The sequence below is a fragment of the Macaca fascicularis genome, chromosome 9, assembly GCF_037993035.2.
Source record: "Macaca fascicularis isolate 582-1 chromosome 9, T2T-MFA8v1.1".
NCBI lineage: Eukaryota > Metazoa > Chordata > Mammalia > Primates > Cercopithecidae > Macaca > Macaca fascicularis.
Genome location: NC_088383.1, coordinates 98,543,492 through 98,568,557, shown reverse-complemented (window position 1 = coordinate 98,568,557; position 25,066 = coordinate 98,543,492). Strand labels below are relative to the sequence as shown.

Genomic DNA, 25,066 nt, shown 5'->3' with positions numbered 1-25,066 from the left:
AGGCTGAGGCAGAGAATTCCTTGAACCCCAGATGTGGAGGTTACAGTGAGTCGAGATTGCGCCACTGCACTCAAGCCTGGGCGACAGAGAGAGACTCTGCCAAGGGGAAAAAGAAAAAACACTCAGCTATCTGAAAAATTACTTTCAATTTCAAATTCAGGTAAAAAGTAAAATAATATATGTAAACACATTCAAAACAGTACCTGACACATCACAGGTTTTAAGTTAAATAGGAATAATGCATCAGTAAACTATTACAATTGAATTAAACATAAAATCACTAAACTAAAAGGTAAACTTAAGGATAACATTAACTAAAAAATACTAACATTCTAATATTTACTGAGAATCTACTAGATGTACAATACCAGAGAGAGGGGGAGGACTCTGAGCTGTTTTTTGACAAGATTATAAAATATCCAGATCAGTGACTCCCAAACTAAGGTCCCTAGCTCAAGAAAGTAGTAACGAGCAAAACCCACAGGTATTATACAAAATGAACCAAAGATGGCCCTTGCATGACGGCCCTAAATTGTATACTTCTTCACAGCTGGTAGGGATCTGAGCTCAAACGCCCACTGGATCAAAGACCATAAATGTTTAAAATAAAAATTAAAAAGCCTATGGCCGGGAGCAGAGGCTCACGCCTGTAATCCCAGCACTTTGGGAGGCCAAGGCAGGTGGATCACAAGGTCAGGAGATCGAGACCATCCTGGCCAACATGGTGAAACCCCATCTCTACTAAAAATACAAAAAAATTAGCCGGGTGTGGTGGCGTGCGCCTGAAGTCCCAGCTACTAAGGAGGGTGAGGCAGGAGAATCACTTGAACCCAGGAGGTAGAGGTTGCAGTGAGCCAAGATCGTGCCACTGCACTCCAGCCTGACAACAGAGCAAGACTCTGTCTCAAAAAAAAAAAAAAAAAAAGCCTGCTGGGGTGCCAAACTCAAATTCTGAAGCATCCATTTACTTTCAATATGGCCCAAAATAAGCATATTTTTAGCCATTTAGAGCCTGCCAGGTTTGAACGCCCCATGAAACTGCACCCAACATTTGCCAGACACATAAAACCTGGGATTATCAAGACCCCCAAGCTGCTGCTGCCCTTGAGAGTTCTATGATCTAGAGACTCTCCACTGTGCAACATCACTTAGACATGTAAGCCCCTCTATGATTCTTTCCTCCCCACTCCCCATCCCCCTTGCCCTCTTTCCCCTCTGGATGGTGGCCCCTCACCCTGGTCTAGAAAACGTCCCATACTGAGAGGGATTTCCTTTGCCTACAATTCTGTCAAAGTCCTTGTTTATTCCTGTCACCTTGTTGACAATCTTTTTCCTTGATCAGGCTGAAATTCCTAAACGTATCACAAGAACGTGGCTGGATTTTTTCCCCTAAATTGCAAAAGGACTAAGGAAAGCACCGATCTAGATCATGGGGAAAGGGGTGCAGAGCGGGGAGCATTTGCAAAATGTTAAAGTACCGGCTTGACATTTCAAAACACAGAGTTCATGGAAATGCCCAGAAAACTAAAAAACATCTGTGGTTTCAAGAATATTCCTGTGTACGAAAAGCAGTTATAATAAAGTATTTGTTCATATGCTCATTTTTCAATGAACAAACTACTTCCTAGCATTTCTAAAAGTGTTGAGATGTAACTTCTTGCAATTTTATATGACTACTACTTATACATGGCCTACCCAACTAAACTGGAAACTTTTTGATGGCAAGAACCTTATCTTATACCACTCTGTAGCCCCTACAACAAATTCAGTGACTTATGTAGGGATAAAGACTCTCTGACTAATGACTTAAAATAATGGTTATAAAGAAAAAACTCTTCTCCCCTCCCCCCCCCAAAAAATCGGTCCTAATCTGCAATACTATATTTCGTGACAGCAGGCTTCAAGACCTCATTTTTCATTTCAAAAGGCTGCTCTGACTGGAAAACTGCATCTTTATTTATCTTCTCTCCAATAAGAATTCGCAATTGGAGACTTTAGTGAAAAATAGTAGAATCTGTTACTGAATGAGGTTTCTAAATGTGGTCTACAACACACAGCCTCAAAAAGTCTTCACAACTAACTGATGAGTATTTTACGTTATTTTACAATTTAAAATCTGGAGTCTTGGACATGTAATAAAACACATACACTGTTACACTACCTAACCCATAAGGCATGAACTTGTGTAAACTAGTACTTTAGCAAAAAATATTAGAGAATTGTGCCAGACAGGCATCACTGAACCAGGAAGCGAATCGAGATGGAGAAAGCCTTCTAAACTGAGAAATAACAGCAGTCACTGTGCCACGAACTCTTCAGCCTGGCACTGCAAAACCCTAGAAGGGCAAGCCTCAAGCACCAGTAGGAGTAGTCTGGAAATAAGTGCACAGAGGCCACCACACGGCTCCCCCCGCAAAAAGGCCGTGTTACCTACCTGCCGAGCAAACTGCTCACCTCAGAGCTTCAGAAAACTAGCTGTGGCAAAAGAGGCCTGTTTCTCAACAACAGAAGCAACAACAATAATAACATTAATGACTGCAAACATTTAGTAACTACTGTGTGCCAGCACTAACAACTTTACACATTACCATTTAATCTTCACAAAAGCCGAAAGAAATCGATACTTTATTGCCGCCTTTTAACCGACAAGAAAACTAAGATACAGAGAGAGTAAATGAATTGTCTTGCGTCACTCAACTAATAAGCACTGGAGGCGAGATTTAAACCCTAACCGAAATAGTATGACTCAATGCTCGCTGCGTACCCGGTGTTCCCATCACTCCGCAACCCAGTTCCTGACAGTAACCTCCACGGGGGTACGAGCACTGTCGGAACATGTCCACATTGCCAAAGCCGTTTCCCCACCTTAGGCCCCATAAATATGTAGTCACCCACCTCCTTCCCTACACCTTCCCCCGGGCCACCTTCTCACCTGCAAACGTCGCCTGGTTAGCCGGACCCGCGAGAAGCACTGCGATGTTAGCGTTTTCAAATTCAAACAATGGCGGCCAGGGCACCGCACTGAACGCTGGGAGTGGGTGTGGCGTCCGGAGCTCCGCCAGGGAGCGCCGCCGGCTGGCGCTGCGGACTTTCTAGTGGCTCCCGGAAGAAGCTCTCCAATGTGGGGGCGGGTCTTGAAAAGCGGGCAGCCAAAGAGCGGAAGCAGGCGTGGGAAGCCCGGGTGCCGACGGTCTCGTTTACCTAGCAGCTCGGCTAGTCGGGCACTAGTAGTGTGCTTCCTCGCGGCTGTCGTTAAGTCCCACGCTGTTGACTGTGACACCGATCTCCGATTCTGTCCTCGAGGCACTAAAGATGTGGCGAAGGCCCGAAGTGAGGCCGCTGCCACTGCACTTAGTCCTGCGACTCCCCAAGGACTGGCCGAGGAATGGCGGGCTAGCCACTTCCCAGTCCTGTCCCTACGGGATCTGAAAAGACTGGGCATCCCGGGATCCGGAGGGTCACTTCCCTCGCTGCATCCCCATTGTGCAACTGCCAGTCTCAAAATTGATGTAGGTAAGCTTATGAATGTTAAAACTAATGAATGCAAGATGCTAAAACAAAACATTAACTGAAAGGTTGTCGGGGAAGAGGATGTTATTATCTCAAAGAATTTCACCCTACAGATCATTTATTATAAAGGGAAAATAGAATTTTACACTGAAGGGATTTATTAGGCATACCTTAACCAAGTGAAGGTACTTAGCACCGCTAATAGCACCTGATGCTATTTGTACTAGAAATGTTTGACATGAATCTAATCATGAGGAAACAATCAGAAAAAAACAATGTAGAACATTCTACAAGACAAAAGGCCTAGGCTCTTCTTCAGAAGTGTCAGTGTCATGACAGGAAAAAGAAAAAAATGAAGTGGAAAATTGCTTTAGTCGAGAGTCAAAAGAAACCAAATGAAATCTGTGAATCTTAGTTGGTTTATAGATTTAAAAAAAAATGCGAAATACATTTGTGGACAATTGGGGAAATTTAAATATGAACTACATATTAGATGAATCAGTTTTAAATTGGTTGCATGTGAGAATGAATTTGTGGTTAAGTGGAAGAATGCCTTTGTTTTTGGAAGGCGCTGGCGCTTGCTAAAGTAGTTAGCAAAGTGTCACAGTGTTTGCAGCTTACTTTCAAAAGATATGGCAAAAAAATAAAATAGAGAAAGCAAATGTGGCAAAATAATAGTAATTGGTGAATCTAGGTGAAGGGTATAATGGTGTACATCGTACTAGTCTTGCAACTTTCTAAAATAACTGAGATTTTCTAAAATAAAAAGAGAAGGGGGAAAAAGGAATAAAATTCTGATCTTTACCATGGCCTCCCAGGCCCTGCACAATCAGGTGTCAGCCAACCTCACTGCCCACTAACTGTACAGTAAGGTGATCTGCTCTGGATACCTCAAACACAACTTCTTTCCAGCATGTATGAACCTTTGCATGGGTTATTCCCTCTTCCTGAATTCTCTCTTCGCCATTCAACACGTGGCACTTCCCTTTATCCTTTAGATTACATCTAAAATAGTACCTTCTTAAAGAAGACTTTCCTGACTACTGTATCTCAAGTGAGCACTCTTTTTTTATTTGCAGGTTCAATTTCATTTTTATACTTTTTACAACTAGCAATTGTTGTTTTTCCCCTGCCCCATAAAATGTAAGTTCTGTGAGTAGAAGAACTGTGTTTTGTTTGGTCACTAATGTATCCTCAATGACTGTAACACAAGACAAGCAAATCAATCTTTGTTGAACAATGAATGAAGGCTTATGTGGCTGGGTAGAGACCATGGGGAGGAGTCGGGGGAGTGAATCTGGAGGCATGGGCGGAGGCCAGACCCTGTGAGTCTTAGCCAAGTTACTGACTTGAGTATTATGAAATGCTTACTGGATAACCGGTTTTAAGCATGGGCATGGTACAATCCAATGTGCGTCTATCTTTTGAAAAGGTTAATCTCCTGGAGAAACTAGAGGCAGCCAAGGAGGATGCTGTTGCAAGAGATTCCAGGAAAAGATAATGATAATGTGGACTTGGAAGATGGCAGAGGAGTTGCAGAAAAGTGACCAGATTTTAGAGGTATTTTTTCCTACGTTTTTCATTTCAGCACCAGCTGCTGGGTTTTTCCCTTAGGGAGATGCAGAGCCAGCTTGATTGGGAAGTGCTTAAGATTTAGTACCCTTTCCAAAGAATTCCATCTGTGCCCTTGAAGTGAATATTAACATAAAATGAAAAATTTGGTAAGTTAAGTTACATCAAAGTGATTTTCTGCCCTGGCCACAGTCTCTACTGTTAGTAATAGCTAACTTCCTTTATGCCTGGTAGTATTCTTAGCACTTTATACTCATTTAATCCTAAGAGTAACTCTGTAAGGCAATTTGTTGTTAACTCCTATTAATAGAAGACGAAACTGAGGCGTGGAGCTAGTAAGGAAAGAGTAAAGGTATCTACTAAATAGAAATGTTGAAGATTAAATCAGGTAATAGTGTAAAGTATTTATAAAAGTATCTGGCACATGTTAAATAATAACTTGTTTCAATTTATATAACAAACAGTGAGACTGGAATTTGAATCTGGGTCATCTGGTTTTAGAGTCCATGCATTCTTTCTCCTCCCAAAGTTTGGATCCAACACCCCTGGAATTCTCTTAAGAAAATACTAAGTGCTTAACTCCTACTGCAAAGCCATTTCTAGAAGCAAGACTGAAGCAACTCACTTTTCAATCCCAAAATAATACTTTTGAGGATGTATTAATTACAAAGGTTTAAATAACAAGTTCAACAAAAATTTATCAGTCACCCACTAAGTGGCAGATTTCTCTACCCTTGAGAGGCCCTTAACAGGCCTTTTTCTAAAGCAGCCCTTCTCAACCTGGGATTTCAAGAGACAATTAATCCCTAAGCCTTTAGGCAGCCATTATATATAATGTATTAACTTCTTTCGTATACATCTAGAATGGCACTGGTTCTACACCATCCTGAAAATAATTTTTTTATCTCCTGTGGTTCATATGGGGAAATCCATATGCAAAGTATTTCAAAACATGACAAATGCTGTAATAGAAATGAACAAGGAGTAATGGGAGCAGAGTGAGCATAGCTTAAAGGTAATGCTGTGAAGTCAGACTTGAGATTGAGTGCAAGCCCAGCCACTCATAGGGCTCATAAAATTGTTGTGAGGATTAAAATAGCTTATGTAAGTTATTTAGTATAATCCTGGCACATAGTAGGTTTCATAATGGTAGTAAGGTAGTAATATTTATTAAATCTGTTTATTAAGTCATTAGAATCCAAGCTCATTATTATCTTGGTCCTCTATAGCCCCCACATCTAAAACCGTACCTTGCACAAAACAAGTACTCAATAAATACTTTTTGATGTAATAAGGGACATCTACTAGGGAAGATTTCTTAATGTAGCATGTAGGCTGAAGAAAGTGATTGGGATTTGCCAGTGAATTGTAGGAGGAGGCCATTCCAGGCCATGGAAAGCTGTGAGACAATGATAAAAAGAACAAGAGTTCACAAAAGATTCCAAAAACTACCTACTTCAGCATGACTGTGAACATTAGCTGAAGTGGGTAATGGCAGGAGATAAGAAAAGTAGGCAGAGGCTAGATCATAAAGGGCCCTGTATGACATGCTAAAGAAGAGCTAGAATTATATTCTCTAAGGCCTAGGTTTTGCTCAGCAGAGGTAGGAAGGAAAAGTGTAGGAAGAGAAGAAACAAGAAGGATTGAGTCTTAGTCTGTAATACCAGAATCTTACAAAGTGCAAATCAAGAAATGAGACAACAGGATGTAGAAGTTTAAGCATATCATTTCAGTGTGCAAAGGTAACTGGTACAGGAAAAAATATATGTAACTATCTAGAGCTAAGTGCTTGTCTGTAGGAAGTACATAGATATCTATAATTGATACATGAAGAAATAACATTAGGAGGAGCGTATCATTTAAAGATACAGTATTTGGTATAGTAATTGCCAGAAATACTAAAAACAAATTATAAGAATAGTTGCCCCTGGAAAGCAGGCCTGGAGATGTGAAAGGGTGAGTTTTTTTATTATAAGATCTTTTTGAATTTGTGATAAACATTTTTTAAAATTTAATGTGTCCTAGCTGGACTTGGTGGCTCATGCCTGTAATCCCAATGTTTTGGGAGGCTGAGGTAGTAAGATTCCTTGAGCCCAGGAGTTCAAGACCAGCCTGGAAAACATGGCGAAGCCGTATCTCTACCAAAAGTACAAAAATTAGCCAGGTGTAGTGGTGTCCTCCTGTAGTCCCAGCTACTTCGGAGGCTGAGGTGGAAGGATGGTTTGAGCCTGGGAGGCGAAGGTTGCAGTAAGCCAACATCATACCATTGCACTCCACCCTGGCAACATAGCCAGAGCCTGTCCCCCCCACCAAAAAAAAAGAGAAGAAAAGAAAATTTAATGTGTGAGAAAAAAAGAAGCATTTCTTTGTTAATCATTCACTATGTATTAGGCTATGAGATCCCATTACCTCCTTAGTGAAGGAATCTGTAAGCTGTGGTGGTGATTTTTCTTCAGAGTCAACTTGACTAGCTTTAGTCTCAGGAAAAACGCAGTTAAAAAGAAAAACAAAAGGTTAGCTGTAAAACAGCCTCAAACAGGTCCTGTAGGAGTTATTCCAGAAGAAGGCATTGTTATCATAGAAGATAGTTTGAAGTATGTTACTGCCCCTGAAAACCTTCCAGTAGAACAAAATGTGAATGTGGAAGACAGTGATATTGATGATCCTAACCCTCTGTAGGGAGAGGCCAATGTATGTACATCTTAGTTTTTAACAAAAAAGTTTTAAAAGTAAAAAAAATTTTAAAAATTTAAAATTAAAAAAAGTTGATAAAATAAGAATATAAGGGAGGAAAATATTTTATCCAGCTGTACAGTGTGTTTGTGTTTTAAACTAAGTGTGATTACAGAGTCAGAAAGTTAAAAGAAATGTAAGCGTTTATAGGAGTAAAATTATATATTATATATATTATATATTATATATAACATGTAAATTATATATAACATAATATATAACATAATACGTTGTGTTATATATGTTATATATTATATATAACAGTATGTTATATATAATATATATTATATAATATACATTATATAATACATGTGTATTATATAAAATATTTATGTTATATATTACATATTTGTATATTATATATAATCTATAATAAAATATATATTATATAAATGTGTAATATATAATATAGAAACATAATATATTATATAAAATTATATAATATATATTACATATGATATATTTTTATATAACATAGTCTCAATGTTATACATTTCTCATATTTACTAGGATTTTTTTCTTTCCAACTTGTAGGCTCAAGGGGTACATGTGCAGGTTTCTTACATGAGTAAATTGCATGTCACAGGTATTGTACAGATAATTTTTGTCACCCAGGTATTCCACGTAATACCCAATTATTTACTAGAATTGAAACATTTCTGAATTATACTAGCCGTTAATGAAAAAGAGTCAAATTCTGGAAAATATTTGAGGAGATTTATTATGAGCTTAATATGAGTGACCAAAGCCTGGGGCACAGTCTCAGGAGGTCCTGAGAACATGTGCCCAAGGTGGTTGGGTTACAACTTGATTTTATACATTTTAGAGGGGCAGAAGTTAACAGGCAGACTATCAATACATGTAAGGTGTCCATTGGTTCAGTCTGAAAAGGCAGAACAACTCGAATTGGCGGTGGGCAGTGCAGGGAAACTTCCAGGTCATAGGTGGATTCAAACGGTTTCTAATTGGCAATAGGTTGAAAGAGCTAAATTATTATCTAAAGACCTGGAATCAGTAGAAAGGAATGTCTGTGTTAAAATAAGGGGTTGTGGAGACCAAGGTTCTTGTTAAGCAGATAAAGCCTCCAAGTAGCAGGCTTCAGAGAGAGTAGATGGCAAACATCTCTTATCAGACCTGAAAAGGTATTATGTAAGACCTTTAGTTAGTCTCTCCTGGATCAGGAAAAGATCTAGAAAAGAAAAAGGATTATCTATAGGATCCTTATCCCCACAAGAGACAGCTTTGCAGAGCCATTTCAAAATATGTCAAAGAAATATATTTTGGGGTAAAATACTTCAGTTTCTTTCAGGGCCTGCTGTCATGTGATGCTATACTGGAGTCAAGTTAGAATTTGGTATCTTATTGCTACAAAGAGTCTGTTTTGCCAGTGTTAAGATCTCTGTTTTATTGTTAACGCTGATCACTTGTGCCTGAATTCCAAAGGGAGGAGGGTACAATGAGGTATGCCCAACCACCACCCTTCCCATCAAGGCCTGAACTAGTTTTTCAGGTTTAATTTGGAATGCCCTTGGCCAACAGAGGGGTTCATTCAGTCAGTTGGGGGGTTTAGAATTTTGTCTTACAGAACTGTGCTTTTACTCATTTTTATAACAGTCCAGCCAAAAGGACTGCTGTTACACCCAGTAGAAAAAGAAAGACTTGGGAGTGAATCAGTAAACTTCAGGCATTTGTAACAGTTCATATTAGATATATGAAGAAGATCTAAATATGGGGAAGATGAGAATGAGGAAGAAAAGCTGGCCTTCCAGTAGGAACTTATAAAAGAGTGCATGAAATAAGGCTCAAACCACAGAAGCTTAAAAGTCATTAAAAATGCTAATGAATTCTTTTTGAATTCTAAATTAAAAGAACATTTTATTAGAATGTATAAAATGTATTTTAATTCTGAACTTGATTAACAATTCTGAGTCACAGTTGGGATGTACAATTTTCAGAACAGTTTAGAAACAAGCAAACAAAAAAGCCTTTTAAATGAGTGGATATTTAGGGAATACTTGTGGGAGTGTTTGGGACATTTGCAGTGAGCTCTTTCATTTTTCCTGATTGCTCATTGTGAAGCAGTAAGTAACAGGCAGTAAGTACCAAACAGATCATTTGGTACAAAAAGAAAAATCTATATTCAATAACTATAAATTTAGGAACTCTAACCTCTTGCCACAGCATCTCCATGTTATTCAGCATTGGGGCTCAACTACTGACTGTGTCAGTCAAATAAGAGTATCAGGTTCCTGTGCTAAAACTATTCTAGCTCAAATCATCTTGGCAGACAATACCAGAAAAACAAACATTTTTCTGTCTGTTAAAGTGACCAAATATTAGGAGACTAAATATAAGCAGAAAAGACAAGTAGTAGCTGCATAACCTTGAGCAAGATACTAACTGAGCCTCAGTCTTTTCATCATTAAAATGATATTTTTAATGCAGGTCTACAGTCTCTACTCTGCAATTCCAAAACAGGACAAAAAACAAAAACACTGTGAAACCCAAAAGTGTTTTTGTAAGTTTGGCACCAGGATTATATGCTCAAAAAAAACCTACTGTAAACAAATATGAGGCCTCTATTGTCTCAGCACTTGTATCCATAAGTCACACATTCCTCTATTTGCTGACATTTTCTGACTTGGGGATTAATTCCATGGAAAATGTCTAAAAGAGCTAAAGATATACCTACGGGTAACAGTGAGAAGAAGAAAAGGAAGCATCTGTCTTTATCAGTATCTCAGAAAGTGGAGTTATTGCAGAAACTTGATGTTCGTATGTTTGTGAGGTGTCTTACTGAAGAATATGGTATGGGAACCACCACGATATATGACTTCAAGAAACAGACAAGGTGTTGAAATTTTATAGTGACAGTGATAACCAGGAACTAATGAAAATTAGAAAAATAACGCATAGAGCCAAAAATGAAGACCTTGACCCTGTGTTGAGTGAATGAATTCGACAACAAAGAAGTAAAGATATACCACTGACTGGTTTGTTGGTCATGAAACAAGCTAGAATATACCATGAAGAACTGAATGTTGAAGGAGAGTGTGAATATTCAGAAGGCTGGCTGCAGAAATTTAAAAAGTGTCATGGAATCAAGTATCTTAAAATCTTGGTGAAAAAGCTTCTCCTGATGATGAAGCTACTGAAAATTACATTGATGAATTTGCTAAGATAATATCTCATGAAAATCTTAGCCCTGAACAGATTTACAATGCTGATGAGACAGCTCTGTACTGGTGCTGTGTTCCTAGAAAAACCTCAACAATGGCTAACAAAAGAGCAACAACAGATGTCAAAGATAACAAGCAAAAGTTAACTGTTCTTGGGTGTGCTCATGCTGCAGGCACACACAAGATAAAATTGGCAGTGATCGGAAATAGCCTATATCCAAGCTGTTTAAAAGGTGTGCATAATTTACCTGTACATTATTATGCACACAAGAAAGCATCAGTAATGGAAAATCTTTTGCAACTGGTTTGATAGGCACTTTGTGCCAGCAGCATGAGCTCATTGCAAACTGGACCAGAAGACAATTGCAAAATTTTATTGTTTCTAGATAACGGTTCTGCATATCCCCCTCCTGCACATCTTGTGAAGAGCAATGCTTTTGGCATTGACTTTTCCCCCAGTGTGATGTCTGTAATACAGCCTTGTGACCAAGGAATTCTACACTCTGTGAAGAGCAAGTATAAACACTTTTTTTTTTTAAAGTATGCTTGCTTCAGTTAACAGAGGCCTGAAAATCCAGGACTTCCTTAAAGAATTTAGTCTTAAGGATGCCATCTACACAGTTGCTAATGCTTGGAATGATGTTGATAAGTCAACATTAACAAATGGTTGGCACAGACTTTAGGCTACAATGATGTTTGAAAATGACCTAGCTGATGAAGATTTTGAAGGATTTCATGACTCTAATGAGAAGACAATGGTAGCATAACTCATTACCTTTGCCAAAAGTTTATCAGCCAAAAGTGTAAATAAGTTAAAAGAAGCTGACATTGAAGAAATGGTTAATATTGATAATGATGAACCCATAGTGCACCCTAAGAGTGATGGGGAAATTGCTGAGATGATGTTAAATGCAGATCAATATGAAGGTGGTAGTAGTCATGATGATGACATTATGCATTTGGGTGAAAAAAATTTCCATAGATCATATGGTGAAAATGTGTGACTGATTAATTGCTGGCCTTGAACAATGTACATTTATCAGTGAGCAAGAGCTGATGACAATTTAGTCAATTAAAGAGAAACTGCTTAGACAGAAACCAGTGTTAAGGAGGCAGGTGAAACTGGGAAAGTATTTAATAAAGCTCTCTGTGGTAATGCCGCTTCATCTCTTGACAATCCTGTTTCTGGCTCATCAGATGTCCAGCTCCAACCTGGTTTCATAGACATGGTAATACTGGAACAACCTCTTCTCCAAGATTCTCAGGCAGTCAGAGGTAATGAACATTCATTGCATGTATATGTGATATGGGTTAGTTTTCATCAGTATAAGTTTTAAATTTTACTTAAAATTTCTTTAGAAATAAGAAGCTTTTTCACAAGTGACAAAACACATTAAAAGCTTATAGTATGTGTGGTCTATATTTATCTTCCTATTTCATACACCAAGAAACTTATTTATGTAAAAATGTTATTTACCAATAAATTTACTAATATATTTTTGTAAGTAAATTGTAATATTACTTATGGTTTTGTTTCATTTAGTGTGAATTTTCATACATTTATTTGCAGAAATAGTAAGATTAATGTGTTTCATTACATAGTACTATCCTGTACCCATTTGGAATGTTACAAAATATATGCAATTTATGTACTGTATTCGAAAGGATTCCAATTTCTTCCTGAATTCCAAAAACCTCTCATTTCCAAAACACATCCAGTCCCCAGAGTTTTAGATAAGAGATTGTGGATCTGTGATTCTTTTTTGTTGTGAATGATCTAGTGAAGTGATCAATGTAAAATGTCTGGCACAAAGTAAATACTCATTAAGCGTAGTTGCTATTATTAATATTCCATTACTCTACTTTTAAAATGTAAGACAAGCTTTTTCTGGCATTGAAGTTAGGAAGTTGACATAGCATAGGTAATAATAAACATTCTTCAAGTTTTCTTACTCTAAGAGATGCTTTGGCAGTGTGATGCTGATAAAGTGTATTAGAGTATCTCCTAAATCTTCATCCAAGAATGGAAACATTTTGCAAGTCAGAGGATAGAAAATGTTACGCTACATCAAGTTAAATTGCATGTTGATAAAATATAAACACATCTAGTTAGCTCTTATTAATCAAAGAAATATAATATTTTTATCTGATGCTAACTATCCTCTCACCTCCCTGTGCCACAAACACCACACAAACAATAATTTAATCTCCCTTGTGAGCAAAGATTGATTTTTTAACCCTGTTTGTATAATTTCAGCTACTATTGTAAGACCTTGACATAGCTGAATACATAAAATTGGTGTTCTGTTTTGTAAAGAAAGCTGTTATTATAAGCCTGATGAATGTGAATTGATACCTGTAGCCTGGTCTTCTTTGTTTTGTTTTATTTTTTGTAATGTTTGTTCATTTAAAATATAAGATGTGTTGCTTTTCTCTCACTATAAAAGGCATACATCATTCTTGTAGAAAACATGGAAAATACAATTTATAAAGAAAATAAACTCATCCCTAATGTGATAGCCAATGATATAATCACTCTTAACATTTGTTTACTTTCAAAGCTATCTGTTGTATTAAACTGTAAGCCTTATGGGGGCAGAAACCATGTCCATTCATTCCTGTTCTCCACCCTGTCCTTGCCGTCTTACTGTAGTAGGCATGTAACACATTTAAAGAAAACACACACTCATACACTTAGGGACCAAACTATATTCACAGGGTTTTTTGGCCACATTACTTTTAGTGAACACTGTATTGTGAGCATTTTTCCGTATGAATTCTATTTGATTTGACAAAGCCAGATTTTCTACACTGCATTCAACTTACCCTCTTTTCTTTTGGGACTTTCTACTCACAGGCCCAAGGGTAAGCATTATTCTGCAGTCCCTCTGCCAGAGTACCTACCTCCTCTATTGTCCTCATCATTTTTCCATCATAGTTGTCCCTCTTATTTCCCATTAGCTCATGCCACAGCTTTCTGCTGGTTACTCTTACCAGGTATAAGAAACCGTCACCATCATGTAAACTCATATACAACCTGACTGGCGATTGGCTCCCATTCTCTACTCAACATATTTCTTCAATTGGGGTGAGCTAAATTTGCACAGGAGAGGCTTGACATGGAAGGTAGAGAGAATCCCAGAGGGGAGAGAAACAGCAGCAACTCCATCTTAGTAAGTAGGAATATGGAGGGTGGGTCCTGTGTCCACAATGTTATCCATTCCATTCTCTTAGGATCGGTCATAGAAACAAGTCCCATTCAATTGGAAGATGCCTGGAGTCACTATGCTGACCTGGAAATCTCAGCTATGCACATGGTTAACAGTCTGTCCCACTGATATCTAAACTAAAATGAAGAACTGGCCACCAGGTGATATGAAACCTTGTATCATGAGCCAAACCCTAGGAACTGGCCTCATGTCATTGAATTTTTGAACATCATTGACCACGTTGTGTCAGGCTTTTTCTGTAATTTGTGCAAAAATCTAATGACGGATAATGTTCTCCCTCCTCTCCCAGCTAATATGGTTTACATGAGCTGTTCATTTGTTTAACCTAGGGATAGGAGTCATCTACAGTGTGAATTCCAGTTGCTTAGTAGTGGCTGTCTGAAATGCATGTCTGAAAATTTGGAGCCATGTTTTTGCTTAGTCAGTCAGTGTGTGGTGGTCATTTGTTGATATCTGCCATTGGTACAGAAAGTAGAAATGGCAGAACATACGCTGTCTGTCCCTTATGGGGGCCTTACGTTTTCCTATTTACCTTTGGTTCAGACCTTTTGCTTTGCTCAGCTGGTGTAATTTATAAGTCATCTCACAATCTCATATTCTTATTCTGCATTATATTGCTCTAGCCATGGACAGGGACCCCTTTTCCTTGACATACACACAAGCCATTTGTGTGTATATTGGTCACAATTAAAAGGCTGTAGTGATGGAAAGGGTACTTTCACATAAACCAGACATTTAACTTTGGACACACCTGTCTTTAAAAGTCCTTCAGATGAAATGAACATTCTGATATTGAATAGGAATCTAATGTATTCGTATGAAATCATGATTTTTATTATTTTAGAGACAGAGTCTCACTCTGTCACCCAGGCTGGAGTGTAGTGGCATGATGATAGCTCACTGCAATCTCAAATTACTGGGCTCAAGCGAGCCTCCCACCTCAGCCTCCCAAGTAGCTGGGACTACAGGTGCATGCCACCATGCCAGGTGAATTTTTTGTATTTTTTTCTAGAGACAGGGCCTTGCTATGTACCCACGCTGTTCTCAAACTCTTGGCCTTGAGAGATCCTCCCACTTCAGCCTCCCAAAATTCTGGGATTATAGGCATGAGCTACTGTACCTGTCAACTCATCATTTTTAGTACTTATACAGAAATATAGAAGTGTATACACACAGGGGTATGTACACCTGTATACAGTGTATACTACTGTACAGGTAGTATACACTGTACACAGGTCAGTGTATACTAACAGGTTAGTATACACTGTATATGTATATGCCCAGTCATAGGACCTAAAAGCAATGATACTCCAGTAATAGTGAGCATGCCTAGTACCCAGATTTGATTTTTAAATACCATTCTTAAATAAAAGGAACCAGGGTTCCTTCAAGAAGTTGTTGGTCCCAGGCAGGTCAGGGAAATTACAAAATGAGCCTGTAATATCTCGTGGTGCCAGAAAGTAAGGAAATGCTTTAAAATAAAGTAAGATTTGTCAGAGGTACACAGGCATCAACCTAAAGAATCTCCAAAAGACCAAAGCTGGAACAATTTGAACAACAAGCTAAATAATAACCATATTGACCATAGTGGATTATAACCCACATGGTAAAATAAATATTCCTGTGACCATATATTGAAGTAATTGATTAAATAAAGAAGTGGGGGAGAAGGGACAACTCTTCCTTTAAGTAGAATTCTGTGGTGGCCAAAGCAACTCCATCTTGGATGATGCTCTGCCACGTTGGCTTCTGATTAACCCCTGCTCTGGGAAGGCCTCTAAGATTTCTAGTTTATCTGTTGTTTTTTCTGCAAGAACAGGCACTTTAATCCTGACCTTAGGCTAAACAACCTTGATGTTATCATACTTCAATTATCCTACACATCCTTTCTGAACTACCCCTCCTTTATGGTATATAAGACCTGGGTCTTGGGGGTAATGGCGTGGGGACCCACCATCTCATCTTGTGCCCATCTGAGACAGAGACATGGCTTCTGTTCATTTAATGTTTCTAAGAAACTGGATGTTTTATTAAATGTTTCTAAGAAGAAAATGGATTTGTTAGCATCTTTCTTTGGCCTCTCAGCTTCCTCGGACTTGGGGGGCAGGTTTGCCCAGACCTGGCCACCACAAAAAAATCCAACTAATAATGGTAGAAGAATAGAGAGAAATAGAAAATGACCACTAGGCAGACATCACAATGATAATTGTAGCAGAAAGGATATATAGATGGATGCTAAAATCTGTGAGCGAAAGTTTGAGTTGAAACAGACTGCATAGTCTCAAAGCATTTTCTCCAGACATTTACTAACTATCCAGAGAAAAATATTACAGTGGAGAAACTCAGCAAAAACCCCCTTAATCAAGTGGTAGGTCAACATCACTAGTAGTACAACAATCATGAATCACATTACGTGATACACACATCATATTACGTGAGGACGCAGTATCATTTGTGTGGCATTCTTGTAAAAAATGCATCACCTCAGTCCACTCAGAAGAAAACTTGTCGGGCACGGTTGTGCATGCCTGTAATCCCAGTACTTTGGGAGGCTGAGGCAGGAGGATCGCTTGAGGTCGAGACCAACCTGGGTAATGTGGCAAGACCTCATCTGTACTAAAAATAAAAATAATTAGCAGGGCGTGATGGCGCATTCCTGTAGTCCCAGCTACTCAGGAGGCTGAAGTGGGAGGATCATTTGAACCCAGCAGTTCGAGATTACAATGAGCTATAATCACACCACTGCACCCATCCTGGGTGACAGAGCAAGACCCTGTCTCTAAAAAATAAAGAAAAGAAAATACAATCTGAGGGACATTCAACAAAATAATTGATCAGTACTCTTCAGAAGTATCAAGGTCGTGAAAGTGCAGGAAAGACTAAGAAACTTACAGTCAACAGGAGACTGAGAATAAATAACAACTAAATACAATGTGGGATTCTGTGTAGGATTCTGGAACAGAAAAAGGACACTGAAGGAAAAACTGACAAAATTCAAATAAGGGCTTACAGTATAATAAGTAATATTATACCAATGTGGATTTCCTGGTTCTAATAATAGTACTATGATTATGTAACATGTTAAACATTTAAGGAAGCTATGTGCAGGGTGTATGGAAAGCCACTATACTATTTTTGCATCTTCTTCATGAACTTAAAGTTTGTTCACAGTAAAAAGTTAAATGATGTTTTGAAAATAAAGAGCCCGTCAGCCACCCCATCTGAAGGGAACGCCTCCTTCCAAGCCACTGTTTTCTACAGGTTCAGGCTCCAGCCGTGATATGCAAGCCCATCTCACTCCACACCTCTCATCCTCCAGGCTTCCCTAAGGTCATCCGTCTCAATTTATCATGCAGAATGACTTGTCTCTCCTCTACTAACTGAAGGCTAACCTTCAAAAACTCATTAATATGTTGAAACGCGGGGTAATGTAGTCCAGGTCTTTCCTTCAGCAGCCCAGGGGAACCAGCAGAGGCTTCATAATTTTAGACTTTCCTTTCTCCATTTCCCAGGCCCTGAGAAGAGAGGATCAGAATAAAGATTGATTTCCTCATTGATGTGAATTTTGTCACAACCACCATCTTTGGAATTCAGATGTTACTATGGTCAGTTTGGGTTTAAATAACACTTCTGTTTTCTCTATGTTACACTCCTAAGGTTGTTAGGATCCTATGAGCCTATTTAGTTGTTTTCTTTAAATGATGGCATATCTAAAAATTGTCTCATTTTATACTTGGAGAATATAGTTGGATTATCTTAAAAGCCTCCATTCCTTTGTTAAGTAATCCAGTTTTGTTTTGCTTTGTTTTCTTTTCAGAAGTATTAAGATCTTCCTCTTTAGTTTTCTGAAACTTTACATGAACTGTCAAGGTATGATCTGGAGTCTTTCAGTTTGTGTTTGTATTTATTTTAAATAGCTCATGGGCCCTTTCACTGGCAGTTTTATTTCTTCGATTGATAATAAGATATTTTAAGGCTGGGTGTGGTGGCTTCCGCCTGTAATCCCAGCACTTTGGGAGGCCGAGGCGGGCGGATCATGAGGTCAGGAGCTTGAGACCAGCCTGGCCAACACGGTGTAACCCCGTCTCTACTAAAAATACAAAAATTAGTTGGGCATGGTGGTGTGCGCCTGTAATCCCAGCTACTGGGGAGCGGGGCAGGAGAATGGCTTGAACCCAAAAGGTGGAGGTTGCAGTAAGCCGAGATCGTGCCACTGCACTCCAGCCTGGGCGACAAGTAAGACTCCGTCTCAAAAAAAATGAAAAAAAGAGATTTTATTCTGTTATTCTTTGTATACTCCCTCTCTATCCATTCCCACCATTCTCTCCTGGAACGCCTCTGCAGTTTTCCTCAAATGTGTAGTGATTCTTGGTTGTGTCCTTAGGTTTACATTTTTAGTTACCTGCTAATCTGCCTGTCTCTCTGTCTGTGAGTGCTTATCTGTGTATTGTGTTCTGCTTCCTGTGGTTACAGAGGAGAGGTAGGACATACCACCAAGCTAAGGGGGTCATCAGCTCATCTTCTGGGCATGGGAACCCCCACTTTCTTTTGGTGGTATATATGCCTGCTGAGTACTCCCGGCTTGCAATACCCAAGTGTTCTCATTCACTGGATATTGCTTTTGCGGCTTGCTGCATAGCACAAGTGGAAGAATGAAGGGAGGAACTGCCTAATTGTTCCTACTATTGTAACATTACAAAAATCACACTGAATATTGACTGGGGACTGCCTCTTGTTCCCCATATCTGCTTTTCCTAAGCTTGGAAAGGAAGAAACCTGGACAAACATGTATTTGTTTATATTATCAATTTGATCCAATACTTCTGTAGACATGTTCAAACATTTTTAACAGATACACTACTTTTCAAATAAAATGTTATGTAGAGGATCAATATATTAGGTAAAAGCAAAACTGATCTGCTTGAAGCAGAGGAGGCAGCCCTGAACGTGAACTGCTGGTCCCCCCTCTATTCACTGCAGCTCCTGAGACCGTCCGTGGAATCCTAGAACTCTGCAGGGCAGTTTAAAAACCACTGATAGGTCCTTAAGAAGTGGGAGCTATCATGAAAATGATATTTATTACTATGAAAATGTTGCCCCTCATCCTTTCCTAGCCCAAGGCCAGCTATAAGCCCTGATACCAGCTTTTGCCGTTTGTCCTCCCAGTCCCATCTTGCAGAGAGAATGATAGAAAAGCCTGGGCACGGTGGCTCATGCCTGTAATCCCAACACTTTGGGAGGCCGAGGCGAGTGGATCACTTGAGGTCGGGAGTTCAAGACCAACCTAGCCAACATAGTGAGACCCCGTCTCTACTAAAAATACAAAAATTGTCTGGGCGAGGTGGCGGGCACCTGTAATCCCAGCTACTCTGGAGGCTGGGGCACCAGAAACGCTTAAACCCAGGAGGCAGAGGTTGCAGTGAGCCGAGATCATGCCACTGCACTGTAGCCTGGCCGATGGAGCGAGACTCTGACTCTCAAAATAAAAAAAAGAAACGAAAAAAGAATAAACAGCTGAGCTTCTACTAAATATGCCTAAGCACCATCCCAGGAACTTACATGCCACCTCACTTAATCCTCACAATGAGGCAAGTGTTTTGATCTACAGGATAAGATGAAAAAACAGAGGCTCAAACAAGCATAGCAGGAATGTGTACAAATTCAAATGTGTAAGAAACGTACAGATATTTTCCTAAGTTTTAATTAAAACCAACTACTAGCATGATTACATTGGAATGGCAGGAAATGACATCTCAGCCATTTGAGGGCTTCTGTCACAAGACATGACTCGGGATCCTAGGATCTTGCCCAACATGCCAAAGCATGGAGAGTGCCTGTCCTGTCATCTGTCTTCCGTCTGCATGAGTATCTGCAGGGTGCCCAGAAAAGCTTACTCTAGACTGTGCTGCTCCATGGCTTCTGTGTGATCTACAATGCCAAAAATATTTGAGAGGTTAGGATCCCAGTCTTTAGAACACAGTATCTCAAGCTGTACCTCAACACATAGCTCTCCTGTCTGAGCTTTCTCCTCTGGCCACTATACCAAGGGTATTCAAGATCACAGGAATCCTCTCATCCTCACAAACCCCCTTTTTAGTGATAGGGAGTATTTGTCTCATCCTTCTTGTTGCTCTCAACGTGTCTGTTTCTTCTTTTCTGGAAACACATAGCAGAATCTAGAAGAGTTTGAACGATTACATGATAAAAGCTGCTCCATGATAACTTCTGCTTTCCTTGTGCAAAACACCTTGGGGAAAGAAAATGCCAAGGGTCTTCCGCTTAGAAAAAAGATAGTGAGCATAGGATGGAGAATATGAAGATTTAATTATCTCAATACACTTTCCTGCCACAAAAATTAATCCAATGCCCCCACAGTAATAAGAGGCAGAACTAAAATTAAAAATCACTCTTTCAGTTATGCACACCACCTAAATAGAAAACTCATGTGAAGGTTGAGCTCCAGTTGTTGCTGGGCAGGTGCTCCTGGGCAGGGAAAAGCAGCAGCTGCAGATTCTAGCTGACAGCTGCCCTGTGACCACTCTGATTGAGACCACAGTTGGGCAAGATACACACACTTGAGTCTTAGGGTTTGCAATTCAAACCCAGAGCTGTCTCATCTACAGCAGGACATTCAGTCATCTTACACCAGATAAATGCAGTGTTTCCCAAGGACAGAATCTAAATTATTCTGATCTTGGAATTTCCACATAGTTTATGGTTATGTAAAGATGTGCTTGTCAGAAACAGAATGACAGCGCTATTAAAGACCATTTAAATGGAAGAAGTTTAGGCACCTTCTCAAACTGTAATATTAATACTTGCACAGAGGTTAGGGGCGCCAACCCCCTGCACAGTGGAAAATCCACACGTAACTTTTGACTCCTCCAAAATTTAACTACTAATAGCCTGCTGTTGACTGCCTTACTAATAACATAAACAGTCGATTAACACATATTTTGTAAGGTTGTATGTATACAAACGTACAAAATATATACTGTATTCTTACAATAAAGCTAGAGAAAATAAAATATTAAGAAAATCACAAGGAAGAGAAAATAGATTTACTGTTTATTAAGTGGAACTGGATCATAAAGGTCTTCGTCATCTTTACATTAAGTGTGCTGAAGAGGAAGAAGAGGAGGAGAGGTTGGTCTTGCTGTCTCAGGGGCAGCAGAGATGGAATAAAATCCACGTATAAGTGGACCCAAACAATTCAAACTCATGTTGTTTAAGTGTCTACTGTATATCCCTTTGAACAATAATTTTCATATTTTCAGGTAGAAGACTTATTTTAATACTGTTTCAAACAACCAAGAAGCTCATTTTGTTCTAAATTAACTTTTGCAGTATAATATGGATTTGTTATACTCAGAAACAAAATTTTAAATAGCAAAAGGCTCTGAGAAAACAGAGCCACTTAATTTTATATCTGTCTTTATTTTTGTTTACAATAGTATTTTTATATTGACCTCAGCTAATAAAAACATGTTAAAAATTTAAAAATGCAGGATGGAAGAGGTGGTGTGGATCCTCTGAACAGCCAAAAGAGAAGTAATAAAGTTGAGGTTTTCGTAAGTGAGACCTTTGGACCAACAGTATTTTGTTGACCCTAGTCCATTTTTTTCTCTCAGTAAACCTTTTAGATGTGTTATGGGGTATGACAAAAGCAAAAGCAAGGGTAGAAAGAATAACTCTCCAAAGATACACCACCCAAAGACTACCACTGTTAATATTTTGATCTATTAAATCTATTTCTTTTGGAGTCTTTTGCTATATATTTTTTCTTTTTTTTTTTTTGAGACAGAGTCTCACTCTGTCGCCCAGGCTGGAGTGCAGTGGTGCAATCTCAGCTCACTGCAACCTCCATCTCCTGGGTTCAAGTTATTCTCCTGCCTCAGCCTCCAAAGTAGCTAGTATTACTAATTTTTTGTATTTTTAGTAGAGACGGGGTTTCACCGTGTTAGCCAGGATGATCTCGATCTCCTGACCTCATGATCCACCCGCCTCAGCCTCCCAAAGTGCTGGGATTACAGGTGTCAGCCACCACGCTGGCCCTTCTTATATATATTTTCAAATATTGACCACTGTTAATATTGTCTGTTTCCTTTTTTTCTTTTTCTTTTTTTTTTTTTCTTTTTTAAGACGGAGTCTCCCTCTGTTGCCCAGGCTGGAATGCAGTGGCATGATCTCGACTCACTGCAACCTCTGCCTCCCAGGTTCAAGTGATTCTCATGCCTCAGCCTCCCCAGTAGCTGAAATTACAGGCGCACACCACCATGCCTGGCTAATTTTTGTATTTTCAGTAGAGACAGGGTTTCACCATGTTGGTCAGGCTGGTCTGGAACTCCTGACCTTAGGTGATCCACCCACCTTGCCCTCCCAAAGTACGGGATTACAGGCATGAGCCATGGCACCTGGCCTGTTTCTTTTATAGTCATGTTCAAACAGTATTTATGTAGTATTCTGTTTCTTCCTTTATTACTTCTTATTATAAGTATTTCCCCCATTTAATAAATAGACTCTTCATAATCCTTTTTAATGGCTAATAATCGTTCATGTGGCTGCATTATTTACTTAACTAATTCCCTATTATTGTACACAGAAAGAATTGTCTTCCAGAAAATTCATTCCTGTGCTTTGCCTCTCAAATTAGCCTTGGTGTATGTGGCTAAGTCTCAGGAGTTTCTGGATACCAAAGGATAAGTATCTTCTTAGACTCAAAAATTGTTCACAAAATTGGAAGCAGAGATTCATCTAAAATAGACCCAATTCTGATATATTATGACATATAATTAGAAATGTGTATGAATTTTTATGATAAACCAGGAAAATAATTTTAAACATTCAATGTGGTTGAAAACTATTTTGTGTATATATTTGTGAATTATAGATGCAACCTGTATGAATAGAACTGTGTAGGGTCTTTTGTGATACTTAATTTTACATCTTTTGTAGGTGTACAAAAGAAAGCAGAGTCTGTATGATTACATAAGAAAACAAAACCTTGCCTTGCTTTCACTGAAGGATTTCTAGAACTGTGTATCTGTACTCCTGCTCTATTTTAAGTATGTCTATCCTTTGATTGTATTTTAGATAATAAAACAAGAAACTCTTTCTTGTTCAGTACTTTGGCATTGTTTTCCTTATTTTTTCTCTTTTTGCATTATTTGAAATGAGTTTTATTCCTTTTCTGTATCATTTTCTTTTTTATCAGAAACATGTTTTATGTTTAAGAATTGATTTATAAAGCGGCTTTTATAACTTCTTTTTCCATATTATAAAATTTTATTCTGATTAAGAAGACACAACATAAAATTTACCACATTAACCAATTTTAAGTGTATAGTTCAGTAGTGTTAAACATATACACATCGTTGTAGAACAGATCTCCAGAACTTTTTCATCTTGCAAACTGAACCATACCCATGAAACAGTAACTCTCCACTTCCACTTCTCCACCTATCAGCCACTTCCCTGGCTGGCCGCCGGTAATAACCATTCTGCTTTCTGTTTCTATGAGTGTACTTCATATAAATGGACTCACAATGTTGGTCTTCTTAATTCACTTAGCTTAATTCTGGCTTAATTCACTTAGCTTAATGTCTTCATCCATGTTGTAACACATGACAAGATTTCCTTCCATTTTATAATACTCTATTGTGAGTGTCTTCCACATTTTGCTATCTATTCACCTGTTGATGTAGAGTTGGGCTGCTTTCACCTCTTCACTGTCATGAATAATGCTGTTATGAACATGAGTGTGGAAATTGAAATTCTGCTTTTAATTCTTTTGGATGTATATTCAGAGATGGAATTATTCAATCATATAGTGGTTCTATTTTTAATTTTTTGAGGAACTGACATACTGATTTCCACAGTAGTATAACCCTTTTTTAAAAAGAGAGATATCACAGAAATATTCTGCTGGTAGAAGGTTCTGTTGGACCAACACTCTAGATTGACAAGGGCGGGAATTCACTTCCTCAGCTTCCATTGCTCCCATTCCTTCCCCTGACAGAGCCCTGGTTTTCTTTAGGTGTCCACTTTTCCTTCACAAGGCCCATGACTCAAAGGAATTTAACCTCATCGCCAGCTTTAGCAATGTATCTTGCTTACTCTTAACCACTCGTGGTAATCCCACCACCTTACCAGTGAATGGTTTTGAAACTCAGACTTCATTTATTTCATATATGACTTTCCCCTGGGGAGTGTTATTGGTAGAGGAGTGGGCATGTGACTTAAGTTGGCCCAGTCAGACTGAAGGGAAAGGTTTCTGTAGTATGGTTGGGTAAAAGGTTTTGTTTTTTTTCTGTAGTATATGAACAAAGAAACGTGTACCTATTTGCTGCTGAAAGCCCTTGCTTAACAGTTAGGGCCTTAATCTGGAGACAAACCTGATACACCCAAGAGAATATCAAAGAAATGGAATGGAGCCCTTATAGCATTGGGCCTGGAACCCTTCTGAGCTCGGGATGGTCTGTTAGTAAACTTCATTGTTTAAGCTAGTTTGAGCTGAGTTTTCTGTTACTTGCAGCCGAAAGCATCCTACCTGATACAATTCTCCCTTGCTGTTCAGGACACTTGGGGGAAAGTTTTAGAATCATCTGTATTACACCTCTGAGGTCTAACAATAGCTCCTGCTACATTTCCTCTTTACATATTGGCTGGTCAATGTTGTCTTTCAACAACCAACCTGGGGATGTCACTCCTCAGGTATTTTTAAATCCTGAGAAAAGGTTTCCATTCTGTTGCTGAAGGAGGGATAAGGAAAGGGATTATCTCTTCTTGCCAGGAGATAGTATGTGACTAGATCTAATCTAGAAGAGTAGAGGTTGTACCTTG

The 25,066-nt window shown here is 38.8% G+C and overlaps 2 protein-coding genes across 15 annotated transcripts in view; one reads left to right on the top strand and one right to left on the bottom strand.

Annotated features, from left to right (window-relative positions):
• KIF20B (kinesin family member 20B) overlaps positions 1-3,027 on the bottom strand; it is a 69,183-nt gene extending 66,156 nt beyond the window's left edge. For all 5 annotated transcript variants that reach the window (XM_005565917.5, XM_005565919.5, XM_045361182.3 and 2 more), the window contains exon 1: positions 2,933-3,027. The gene's annotated coding sequence lies outside the window, so the exon portion shown is untranslated. The remainder of the gene's footprint in view (positions 1-2,932) is intronic.
• Positions 3,028-3,147: 120 nt separating this feature from the next.
• PANK1 (pantothenate kinase 1) overlaps positions 3,148-25,066 on the top strand; it is a 119,572-nt gene continuing 97,653 nt past the window's right edge. For 2 of the 10 annotated variants that reach the window (XM_074002178.1, XM_065521128.1), the window contains exons 1-3: positions 3,148-3,509; positions 4,943-5,070; positions 12,192-12,269. In XM_074002178.1, the coding sequence (XP_073858279.1) occupies positions 12,221-12,269 (49 nt within the window). In that variant the 5' untranslated portion in view covers positions 3,148-3,509; positions 4,943-5,070; positions 12,192-12,220. Of the gene's footprint in view, positions 3,514-4,942; positions 5,071-10,260; positions 12,270-25,066 lie in introns of all 10 variants that reach the window. The other 8 variants (XM_074002177.1, XM_005565924.4, XM_074002180.1 and 5 more) reach the window with 5 other exon arrangements.